Source organism: Otolemur garnettii, unplaced genomic scaffold, assembly GCF_000181295.1.
Source record: "Otolemur garnettii isolate 467f Iridium unplaced genomic scaffold, OtoGar3 scaffold00127, whole genome shotgun sequence".
Taxonomy (NCBI): Eukaryota; Metazoa; Chordata; class Mammalia; order Primates; family Galagidae; genus Otolemur; species Otolemur garnettii.
In genome coordinates this window covers 4075301-4086255 of record NW_003852522.1, presented here as the reverse complement: position 1 = coordinate 4086255, position 10955 = coordinate 4075301, and the positions used below count along the sequence as shown (strand labels likewise).

Sequence of the window (10955 nt, the reverse complement as noted above, 5' to 3'; positions counted from 1 at the left end):
GGCTCTGTCTCAAAAAAAAAAAAAAAAAAAAAAAGATTGCAGGTAAAATGGTACCTGTGCAACTAGACTCTGTTCCCATATGGACATGAATTCCAACGTCCCTACATTCAGTTAACATTACACCTCATTTAGCCCTAGAGTGGCTCTCGGCTATCCCACTTTCCCCTTGACTCCGATGTGCTGATGGAGACCACATGTGCTTACAGTCTCTAACGGGCTTAACTTTTTTCAATGAACATGGTGACAACTACACTGTGATACCATCCTTTGACCATGCAGCATCAAAGTCATACAGACACCTCTATACATTGTTGCTCAGATCCAAACCCCACTCCCACTGCGCGGTGCCTGCCCTACTGATTCCTCTCTACACACATCCCAGTTTCTGATGTGGAGGGGAACTGTGGCTGAGGATTGGGGCGGCTGGAGAGTTTATCAAGAGGACCCTCCTGAAAATCTCCTTGGCTGAAATGACAGCAATCCTAAAAGCCTGGGAATTTTGTCAGAAAATCAACTGCAGACTGTGAATTTCTGGGAGAGAAAGGAAATCTATCATTCAGCACTTAGTTCTGCTGTGTGAGGAAGAGCAGCAAGTCTCAATGATGCGAGCCTTTTAGACATAATTTATACTCAAGTTCATCAGCACCAGAAAATTTGTGATGGCTTTTTTTTTTTTTTGGAGACAGAGTCTTATTATGTTGCCCTCGGCAGAGTGCCATGGCGTCACAACAATCTCAAACTCTTGGGCTTAAGCAATTCTCTTGCCTCAGCCTCCCAAGTAGCTGGGACTACAGACATCTGCCACAATGCCCAGCTATTTTTTTTTTCGTTGCATTTATCATTTAGCAGGCCTGGTCTGGGTTTGAACCCACTAGCCCTGGTGTATATGGCTGACACCCTAGTCACTGAGCTACAGGCACTGAACCAAATTTGTGATGTTTTTCAGATGAGTAAAGGACGAGATAAAGATATTGACCTTTTTGATATGAAACAATTCAGAAGTTCATTTAAGAAAATTCTGCAGAGAGGCTCAGTGATCACAGCTCAGTGTTTAGGGCACCGGCTACATACACTGGGGCTGGCGGGTTTGAATCCAGCCGGGGCCTGCTAAACGAGAGTGACAACTACAACAAAAAAGTAGCTGGGCATTGTGGTGGGCGCCTGTAGTCCCAGGTACTTGGGAGGCTAAGGCAAGAGAATCGCTTGAGCCCAAGGGTTTGCTGTAAGCTGTGACACCACAGCACTCTACTGACATAGTGAGACTCTATCTCAAGAAAAGGAAGAAAGGAAGAAAGAAAGAAAGGAAGGAAAAAAAGAAAAGAAAAGAAAATTCTGCAGAGAGCATTAAAAAATATGACAGTTGGGCAGTGCCTGTGGCTCAAAGGAGTAGGGTGCCAGCCCCATATATGCCAGAGGTGGTGAGTTCAAACCCAACCCTGGCCAAAAACTGCAAAAAATAAATAAATAAATAAAAATTTAAAAAACCTTCAAACTAAGATAAAGTGAAAGCCAGCAGAAATTGAAAGCAAAATAAACAAAAAAAATTTAAATTAAAAAAAATGTGACAGTCACCTTCAGAGACACTGAGGACAATGTAGTCTGGATTCGAATCTCCTGAGGAATGCAGTATACAAAGCCAAACCAGTACAGACCACTCACATGGTGAATTATTCCCAGACTCCTTATGCCTTTGCTTCTTTCTCCACTTTAAGGTGCAATGTCCCCCTTCTGGGTCAGGCATTGATGATTGCTAGCAAACACCACCAGATTGTGAAAATGGACCCGAGAAGCTGATATCTAGACTCTCTTAAGGCTATTTTTTTTTTTAAGCAGTATAATCAGAACTTTGAAACTCACTACTCTGTGACACTTCTACAAGAAAGAAGTCTTGGGCTAGATATAAACATGGATTCAAGGGTCATTCATGAAAACACAGCAGAAAAAGAAAGTCCAAAGAATAACCCTAGAAACTTTTGGAGACTATCCTCAACCACAACTAGAATTTGCACAATATAAGCTTGAAATGAAGTTCAAAAGTGACTTAAGTGAAGGCAGCTTGGCTGAGAGAGAAGAACCCCTCTGGTGCCTCACAAAGTTCTCCTCCCCACATCTTTTGGAAGCACTGAAATCCTTAGCACCAGCTGGGATTGCAAATGCACTCCACTTCTCACTTGTGTACCCAATAAGAGAATGAATTACTTTAAAATTAGAGATAAACAAGATGAGATGTATTTTGTAAGCAGAGCAGTTCCTCGACCATACTGCACACACCTTTCAGTTTATGGTTCATTCTATAGCTTCTGTCTATACACTTGCATTTTAGATCCCTGAGGCCAGGCGTGTGGCTCACACTTGTAAACCCAGCACTCTGAGAGGCCAAGGCAGGAGGATTGCCCTGAGCTCACAGGTTCCAGACCAGCCTGAGCCAGAGCAAGACCCCATCTCTAAAAATAGCCAGGCATTGTGGCAGGTGCCTGTAGTCACAACTACTCAGGAGACTGAGGCAAGACAATTGTTTGAGCCCAAGAGTCTAAGGTTGCTGTGAGCTATGAGGCCACAGCATGATACTGAGGGCAACAAAGAGAGACTCTGTCTCAAAAAAAAAAAAGTTAATCCTTGGTATTGGAAACTTAGAAATATTCATATACTTTAATTCTCAGAACTGACTCTTCCTGCTTCTACAGCATGCCCCCTTGACCTGATAGCCTGCTCAGTGTAGGAGTTGTGGGCATTTGAGACATGACAGGATATAGATACATACAGCTCCACACTTGACCTCAAGTACCTGCTGCTCTGAAGTCAAGCACACAGCAGGCACAGCAGGCACAGTGGCTGAGACTTCTGGGCGCCAGGTCTAGTGTCCTTTTTACCATTCCTGCCTCTCCTTAACCCTGGTGAGGCCTGGTTCTAATTGCTGGTTTCCAGAATTTTTTTTTTTTTTTTTTTTGCAGTTTTGGACAGTGCCAGGTTTGAACCCACCACCCCCGGTATATGGGGCCAGCGCCCTACTCCTTGAGCCACAGGTGCCACCCTTTTTTTTTTTCTTAAACTTTGGATCACAGATCAAGGAAACAGGAAAATATACCCAAGTCAATACATTTTAGGAGAACTGTGTAAAACTGGTCCATTCAAAGGGTAGAGTGGATCCACTGCACTACTATTGCAGGAGTTGCACATTCAATGATTTATCTGTACAAAATAACTTTCTTGTAGTAAATATATTTTCATAATCTGTCTTATCATACAGGTTAACTGTCAAACTGACCAATATTATACTGATTTGTGAATAAAGACATTGAAAAACTGAAAAAACAAAGTTTCTGATGCAGCTGGGTCCCTGGAGTCCAAGCATCACCTACCTTCACACCCCGAGGTCCAGGATAGCCCGGAGGGCCTGATGACCCCGGCAGACCCTGAGAGGAAGACAGTATCAGTGCCATGCTGGCCTCCCCCACCATGTCTCAATGTCCTCATCTCTCTTTTGACTGGTGCTGACTCCTGGCCCTGCCTGCTGACTGGCATCCCCAACCCAGCTTCCCTCCAGATCACTCACCTGGGTACCTTTCTCTCCTGTGGAGCCCTCATGACCTGGGTGACCCTAGAGAAGAAACATCCTAAAGTGTCAGAGACCAAAATTTGCCATTCAAATTCCCAAGCCTTCCCCTTCTCCTTCCTCTATTTCCCAACCCCTGGTTCTCACCGGAGGGCCATCAGCTCCTGGGAGGCCTGGAATTCCTGGGTTTCCAGGTGGGCCCTGAAAGTAGGGGGGGATAGAGGGTCTAGATGCTCAGAGCTTCATCAGGAGGAGCTCTACTCCAACAGACAGCCACTTCAAGGTTAGATTCTACTGGCCAGGAAATCCCAGACTCTACCCAGACTTCCTGTGTGCCCTGGGCAAGCCCTCTTTCCCTCTCTGAGCCTTAGAAATCTTCCACCTCTGGGAGGGTTGAGAAAAGGGACAGAAAAACAGTGCAAGAGTTGTATTGGGGTGGGAGCTTCCTAGCCAACATCATTTTCTTTTAAAATGCCTCCCACAAGTGGGCTAGGCAAGCATGAGGTAACCCCTTTATGTCCTCCAAACAACTGACAGGTCCAGAGGTAGACATTTTGGCCCAGCTAAGCCAATCAGAATCTTTCCTGGAATTTGGAGGTAAGAGATATAGAAAGTCTGATTAGATGGCTGTGCGTAAAGCAACTATAAGGTCACAAGAAGCTGGGACCTGAATAATAACTAAGCAACACAGAATTACAAAGTTGGACAATTAAGTTTGTGAATTCGTCCTAGAAAAGGTATCTTGAAGAGTGGACTAGGTGCTGGTGCTGGTATTGGTGCACAGCTTCCCAAGGGGAGGACTTTTTTTTTTGAGACAGAGGCTCAAGCTGTCCCCCTGGGTAGAGTGCCGTGGCATTACAGCTCACAGCAACCTCCAACTCCTGGGCTCAAGTGAGTCTCCTGTCTCTGCCTCCCGAGTAGCTGGGACCACAGGCACCCGCCACAACGCCCGGCTATTTTTTGGTTGCAGTCATCATTGTTGTTTGGCAGGCCCAGGCTGGATTCAAACCCGCCAGGTCAGGGGTATGTGGCTGGCACCTTAGCCACTTGAGCCACAGGTGCCGAGCCGTAAGGGGAGGACTTTGAAGGTGACTACAGTGATATTCAGCAATGAGGTATGTAGCACTTTTTCTAGGACCAGTTCAAGAACTTAACTGTCTAACCTTGTATGTTAAAACTGAAATTAAAAAAGGAGATGCAGGGAAGACAGACTAAAATATGTGAAGAAAGTCTGTCTGCCAGGGGAGAGAGAAACAGATATGCCGAGAAACCAAGATGAGACCACCAGTTCCCCAGGGAAGTGGCTTTTCCGGCTCATGAGTCCACCTTCTGTGACAAGCTTCTGTGGGCTTCTCTGAATACTGACAATTTCCCTTATACAGCAAGCTAGCATGGTGGGTTTCTGCTTCTTGCAACCCACTCTTGTCTTCCCCAGTAATGCTACTTTGTGACTCTGGGCTGGTTTAGGTAACATCGCAATTTATCACAGTCCAGGGCTAACAAAAAAAGGATGATTTTCCTGGTGACAGAATTGAAAGGAGACATGAGGAGGTGGTAGTACAAAGAGCTGTCACTCACCTTCTCCCCGGGGGGGCCAATGGGTCCCTGGGGGCCAGGGAGTCCCTGGGGACATAAAAAAGGGGGTGGAGGGCAGGAATGAGAAAGAAGTAGTGAGCACGGAGTTGGGGGGGCTGGGAGTGGTCTCAGATCTTGACTGAGAAGCGCCTTTTCCCCATTCCCCATTACAAGGAAAAATAGTTCAAACCTGAGACCCATGATTTCCCTGCTGTCCTGGAGGGCCTGGTTCTCCTGGAGGACCCTGGGGAGAAAGTGGGGTTCAGTGAAGCTGGATGGGATCATGATGTTCAGGTTTCAGTGAAATTAACCCGGGAGAGTTGTGAGTAGACAGGGATAGAGATGATCATGGGGTCAGAGGGGCAGAGGTCAAAGGGTGGGGCACATACCACATTGCCTTTGGCACCTGGAGCGCCATCAATTCCGACCACACCCTGGTGGGAGAGAGGATGTGAGGACAGAACAGGAGAACCAGCCCAGAAGCTGAGTCTGATTCATGGAGAGGCACAGGTGGCAACATGAGTGGGCAGAGAAATCAGGCAACATAAATGGACATGCACAGGGAGAGAAAGGTGAGGGAGGAAAAGATAGACAGGGATGCAGAGAGCCGGCGGCATTCTCACCGGGCGACCCGGGGAGCCAGGGGAGCCTCTGGAGCCAATCAGTCCACGGGGGCCCTGTGAGGTTGAAGGAGCATTATTGTGGCAGTGCCTCTAAGCATCCCTGGGGGTTCCAGGTATCTTAGTGGCCTGGGGTCCTTCCTCCCCTGTACCTGGCAAGGGCTGCAGGGATTCCTGATACTTACCGGCTCCCCAGCCTGTCCAGTAGGTCCTGGAGGGCCCTCTGGTCCCTGTGGGAAAGCATCGTTACCCACGGGGGACCACCTTTCCTCGTCTGGGCAGCCCATTCCATGGGATCTGAGAGTCAGTCTGAGTATACAGGACTCCATGCAGGTCCTGACTCCAGAGCTGCACCTGCAATCCTGGCTCTTACCTCCTAACCCCACAAGAGCCCTCAGATCTGAAGCTGCCTTTAAAAAACCCCAGTCAAGCCACCTAACCGTCCTCTCTGACTCTCATTTGGGCTTCCTAGCCTCCAAACCATGCCCTGACTCTTTCAAACTTACCCTCTTGCCATCTTCTCCGGGGGGACCAGGTTGCCCCACATGGCCAAAATTACCCTGTAGTAAGGAACAGAGGGAATTCAGGGTGGAATGGTGCAGGTGGAGGCCAGCCCCTCCCCAAGAAAGGAGATAGAACATGCGGAGGGAGGGCTCAGACACAGGGGTACATGCAGGCTGGGGTTCTGAGGACGAGAAAGGGGGCATGAGTGTGGGGGAGGAACCTCACACACTTACCTTTTGGCCCTTCTCACCAGGCAGCCCTGGAAGACCATCAAAGCCTCGATCACCCTGTCCAAAGAGACTCCATCTGAGCCTTGAACCCTCAATGTTAACAGCTCCCCCACTAAGTCTTAGTCCTGGCCCCATCACCTACCTTCGGACCAGTATCCCCCGGGAGACCTCGAGCCCCATCTGCTCCAGGGCGGCCCTATGGGAAAAGTGAGCCCAGAGGTCAAGGGCAAACCTCCCGTGTAGTCCTCCCCCAAGATGGGAACTCAATATAATCACCTTTGTCACAATATTACTATAATATTATGATCATTTTAAGCACCTTCCTCATGCAGAAGCCTTTGCTGGGGGCTTCTTTGTGCACCAATTTAACCTTCCAAATATAGCCCAAGTCCACCCACTATTGTTTATCCCCAGGGCCCTCACCCTCATCCAAGCTACCTTTATCCCCAAAACTAAGAACCTCATCTTCAGCTCCCATCAATTGCCCTGTTGTGTGCTCCTCATTGCATTTATAACTAGTTAGTGATGGGGATGTATTCTGAGAAATGTGTTATCTGGAGATTTCTGGCATTGTGCAAACATCACAGAGTGCACTTACACTATCCTAAATGGCACAGCCAGTTCCATACCAAGGCCATGTGGTACGGCCTCTTGCTCGTAGGCTACAAACCTGTACAGCATGTTCCTGTGCTGAATACCACAGGCAGTTGTTACACGATGGCAAACATTTGTGTGTCTAACCATATCTAAATATAGAAAAGGCAGCCAGGTATAGTGGCACATGCCTGTAGTCCCAGCCACTTGGAAGGCCAAGGTAAGAGGATCACTTGAACCCCAGAGTTCAAGACCAGGCTGGGCAACATAGCAAGATTCTATCTCAAAACAAACAAACAAATAAATAAGCTTAGAAAAAGCAAAAATAAAATATCACATAAGCAGTCCCCAAGTTACAAACACCGGACTTAAGCACAACTTGCACTTACAAACAGGGGCTAGCTCCTATAGTAAGTCCCCAAGTTAAAAACATCTGACTGGCTTGGCACTTGTAGCTCAGCAGCTAGGGTGCCAGCCACATACAACTGAGCTGGCGGGTTCGAATCCAGCCCAACTTGCCAAACAACAATGATAACTACAACAACAAGATAGCTGGGTGTTGGGGTGGGCGCCTGTAGTCCCAGCTACTTGGGAGGCTGAGGCAAGAGAATCGCTTAAGCCCAAGAGTTTGAGGTTGCTGTGAGTTGTGATGCCATAGCACAATACCCAGGGTGAAAGCTTGAGACTTTCTCTCAAAAAACAAATTTTGACTGATGTATGGCTCACACTTACAAATAGAGGCTATTACAGCTAACAAGTAAATATACCTATTCCAACATACAGACAAGTTCAACATAAGAACAAACCTAAAGAACCTATCTCATTTGTATCCTGAGAGTTTTATGCTATCTGTCATTAAATATAATGTCCTTATGTAGTGTGTGACTGTATCTGTAATTATCTTGTTTGTCATTTCCTTCAATGTGCCAGGCTCCTCTTTTGCAGATGCTGTTCCTTCTGCTTATAATAATGTTCCTTATCTGTTCACCTGGTTATACTTCAGATCTCAGGGCAAACATCACTCCTTTGGGCAAGTCCTTCCTCACTCTCTGACCTGGCCGATTCCTTTCCTATATGCTCAGTGGAGCTGCCATTCCCTGCCCTCAGTGCTCCTGTCCCACTAATGACACCAACAGAGCCTGGGGCTATGGAGCCAAGGATCATGCTCAGTGCTGAGGTGGATAACAGATGTTCTAGGGACCTATGGGCCACTCACCATCTTGCCCACTTGGCCAGGGGGTCCATGAGGTCCCTGCAGGCCTCGGGGACCCTAGGGGAAAATAAAAACAGAAAAAGCAAAAGAAAAGAAGAATAAGGAGGGGGAAAGACTTAGTTTAAATTATCCTCTAAGAGGGGCAGTGCCTGTGGCTCAAAAGGGTAGAGTGCCAGCCCCATATGCCGGAGGTGGTGAGTTCAAACCCAGCCCCAGCCAGAAATAAAAAAAAAAAAAATTATCCTCTAAGAAAGGCAGTAACTGCAAGGGTTTCCCTAGCCCCTTGACATTTTCTCATCCCACCTCCATCAGTCTCTCTCACCTGTGGTCCCATCACTCCTCCCTCTCCTTTTGAACCTGGCTGCCCAGGGAGACCCTTGGAGGAGGAAGAGATGGAGAAATGCATCAGAGGAAGGTGCTTCTTCTCTGCTGACACCCATGCCCCTCCTCCATGCTGACCCTTTACTCACCACAGGACCTGGGCGCCCAGTGAGCCCCACTGGGCCAGGGGGACCTTTCATGGACAGCTAGAAAAACAGAGGGAAACAGATCCTGGGGTCTCCCAGTAGCCCCCATATTATGCCCCATCTCTATCGTTCTCTCAGGTTCTCCCTGAGACACCCGTCTGCCACTCACCTGGGCCTGCTGAAGTACTGCCTGGGCCTGGGCTTGCTGGAAGGACACTAGGGGTCCTTTGTGGGAGCTGCTTGCAAACTGGAACTGGGGGGCAACTAGTGGTGAGGTGCATCCCAAGGAGAGGCCCCTCCTTGGTCAGGACCCCACCCCTGGACAAGGCTGTGCCACTCCGTCTCCTTCTTACCGGCATCATGATCACAGTGCCTGGTTGGCCCCGGATACCATCAATGCCGGGGATTCCTGGGAGGCCAGCAGGGCCCTGAGAGGAGGTATGAGGCAGAGGGAGAAAGGGAGGGAGGGAGGGAGAGAGATGGAGAGAAACAGAGACCAACAGAGAGACAAAGACAGAGATGGAGAAGATAGAAAAGGACAGAGGTAGAGGATAGACAAGATAGCCAGAAGATGGATATGGGAAAACAGAGAGAGGACAGAGGGGGGCAGGATGGGAAAGACAGAGAGATGGAGGAAGAAAGACAGAGTCATAGAGAGTGGCAGAGACAGAAAGAGACAAAGACAGAGCAATCAAGGCCGAAGAGAGATAAAGAGACAGAGAGACAGAAGCATAAGGAGAAAGGTCAAGATGAAAGCCACACAGAACCAGAGACAGAGGAAGAAAAGCAGAAGATAAATCCCCAGAGACACAGGGGAGCAGGAGAGATAGTTCACAGGTGAGGACAGGGTTGGGCAAAAGGAGTCAGGCCCAGCCTCAGGACAGTGTCCCCAGTGTTAGCCCCCGTCATCCTCCCAACTTGAAACCCCACTCCACCCACCCAGAAGAACACAGCCAAGGAGTCTCTTACCGGTGGACCAGGGTCTCCAGGGAAACCTGGGGGACCAGGAGGCCCTGAGGGGCCAACCAACCCCTGTTGGGGACAGAGAAAGAGAAGTCACAGGAAGTGCAAAATTTGAGCCCTGCTGATTTCTGACCTACCACTGACTTTGACCCCAGGCTGACCACCGACTCCACCACTGAGCCATTCCTGCTTCCCAATGCTATATAGACCTACATCAACCCCCAACTGTACACCTGACCCCTGTTTTGACTCATCCTTTAAGTCCTAAGTGGCCAATAGCCTGAACAGGCAGTGTTACAAACCAACACCTCACTACCCCACAGGAAGGGAACACAGGAAAGAGAAAACACAGCTGTGACTCACTCGGGGTCCAGAGGCTCCTGGAGGTCCCTCAAACTGCTGACCCTGAAGCGACAAAAGAGTGTGACCCCTATTCTTACAAAGCTTCTCAATCCCCTCACAGCCCAGACTCCTCACCTGCTCAATCACTGCAGGCTCTCCTTTCGCCCCCTTTTCTCCAGTGCCCTGGGACGGGGGCGTGGAAAGAAAAGAGATGTGAACCTGGACATAAACCCCTCGCTAGCCAATCTCACATCCATCTCCCACCCACCCACCCAGGCGCACACAGGCTCCACCCTCAGAGCGCCCTCTGCTGTCCTCTGAAGAAAGGACCAACATGCACTGAGACTCCGCTTCCCTGTCAATGCCAAGTCCAGGTAGGTAAAGGGCAGGAACTTCAGAGCTTGCTGCTGAGTCCTAATCCTGGATCTGCTTCTTACTAACTGAGTGATGTTGGGAAACTTAGGCAACCCTTATAGCTAGTTATCTGTATTGTAAATTCTGGGTGAATGATGAGTGCATATAACCCATGCGAAGACCAATGAATGAAAGTGATGCTAGACACTTCACAGGCACGCAGAGTAATTGAGTTACAGCTGCTCGTCTCCTCCCGTGTGCAACACCAAAGCTAGAATCTGGGCACCCTTCTCTGTCAGCAATTTTTTTTTCTTTTTTAAAATAAGAAAAAAAAATTCTTATGAAATTTAAAATTTCTTTTAAAATAAGAAAAAAAAATTTCACTCTGTCACCCAGGCTGGAGTGCAGTGGGTCATTTAAGCTCACTGGATCCTTGAACCCCTGGGTTCGAGTGATCCTCTTCTCTCAATCTCCCAAGTAGCTGGGACTATAGGCATGTGCCAGCACTCCTGGCTAATTTTTAAATTTTTTTTTTTTTTT

General features: G+C 48.3%; 1 protein-coding gene across 1 annotated transcript in view; it reads right to left on the bottom strand.

Annotated features, from left to right (window-relative positions):
* Positions 1 to 10955, bottom strand: part of COL5A3 (collagen type V alpha 3 chain) — a 43759-nt gene that overhangs the window by 24711 nt on the left and 8093 nt on the right. Inside the window, exons 9-27 of the mRNA XM_012810140.2 lie at positions 10197 to 10244; positions 10083 to 10124; positions 9726 to 9788; positions 9110 to 9184; positions 8926 to 9009; positions 8760 to 8816; positions 8612 to 8665; positions 8293 to 8346; positions 6625 to 6678; positions 6486 to 6539; positions 6255 to 6308; positions 5934 to 5978; positions 5752 to 5805; positions 5518 to 5562; positions 5319 to 5372; positions 5132 to 5176; positions 3701 to 3754; positions 3554 to 3598; positions 3360 to 3413 (exon numbers count right to left, since the gene is read on the bottom strand). Of these exons, the coding sequence (XP_012665594.1) occupies positions 3360 to 3413; positions 3554 to 3598; positions 3701 to 3754; positions 5132 to 5176; positions 5319 to 5372; positions 5518 to 5562; positions 5752 to 5805; positions 5934 to 5978; positions 6255 to 6308; positions 6486 to 6539; positions 6625 to 6678; positions 8293 to 8346; positions 8612 to 8665; positions 8760 to 8816; positions 8926 to 9009; positions 9110 to 9184; positions 9726 to 9788; positions 10083 to 10124; positions 10197 to 10244 (1035 nt within the window). The remainder of the gene's footprint in view (positions 1 to 3359; positions 3414 to 3553; positions 3599 to 3700; positions 3755 to 5131; positions 5177 to 5318; positions 5373 to 5517; positions 5563 to 5751; positions 5806 to 5933; positions 5979 to 6254; positions 6309 to 6485; positions 6540 to 6624; positions 6679 to 8292; positions 8347 to 8611; positions 8666 to 8759; positions 8817 to 8925; positions 9010 to 9109; positions 9185 to 9725; positions 9789 to 10082; positions 10125 to 10196; positions 10245 to 10955) is intronic.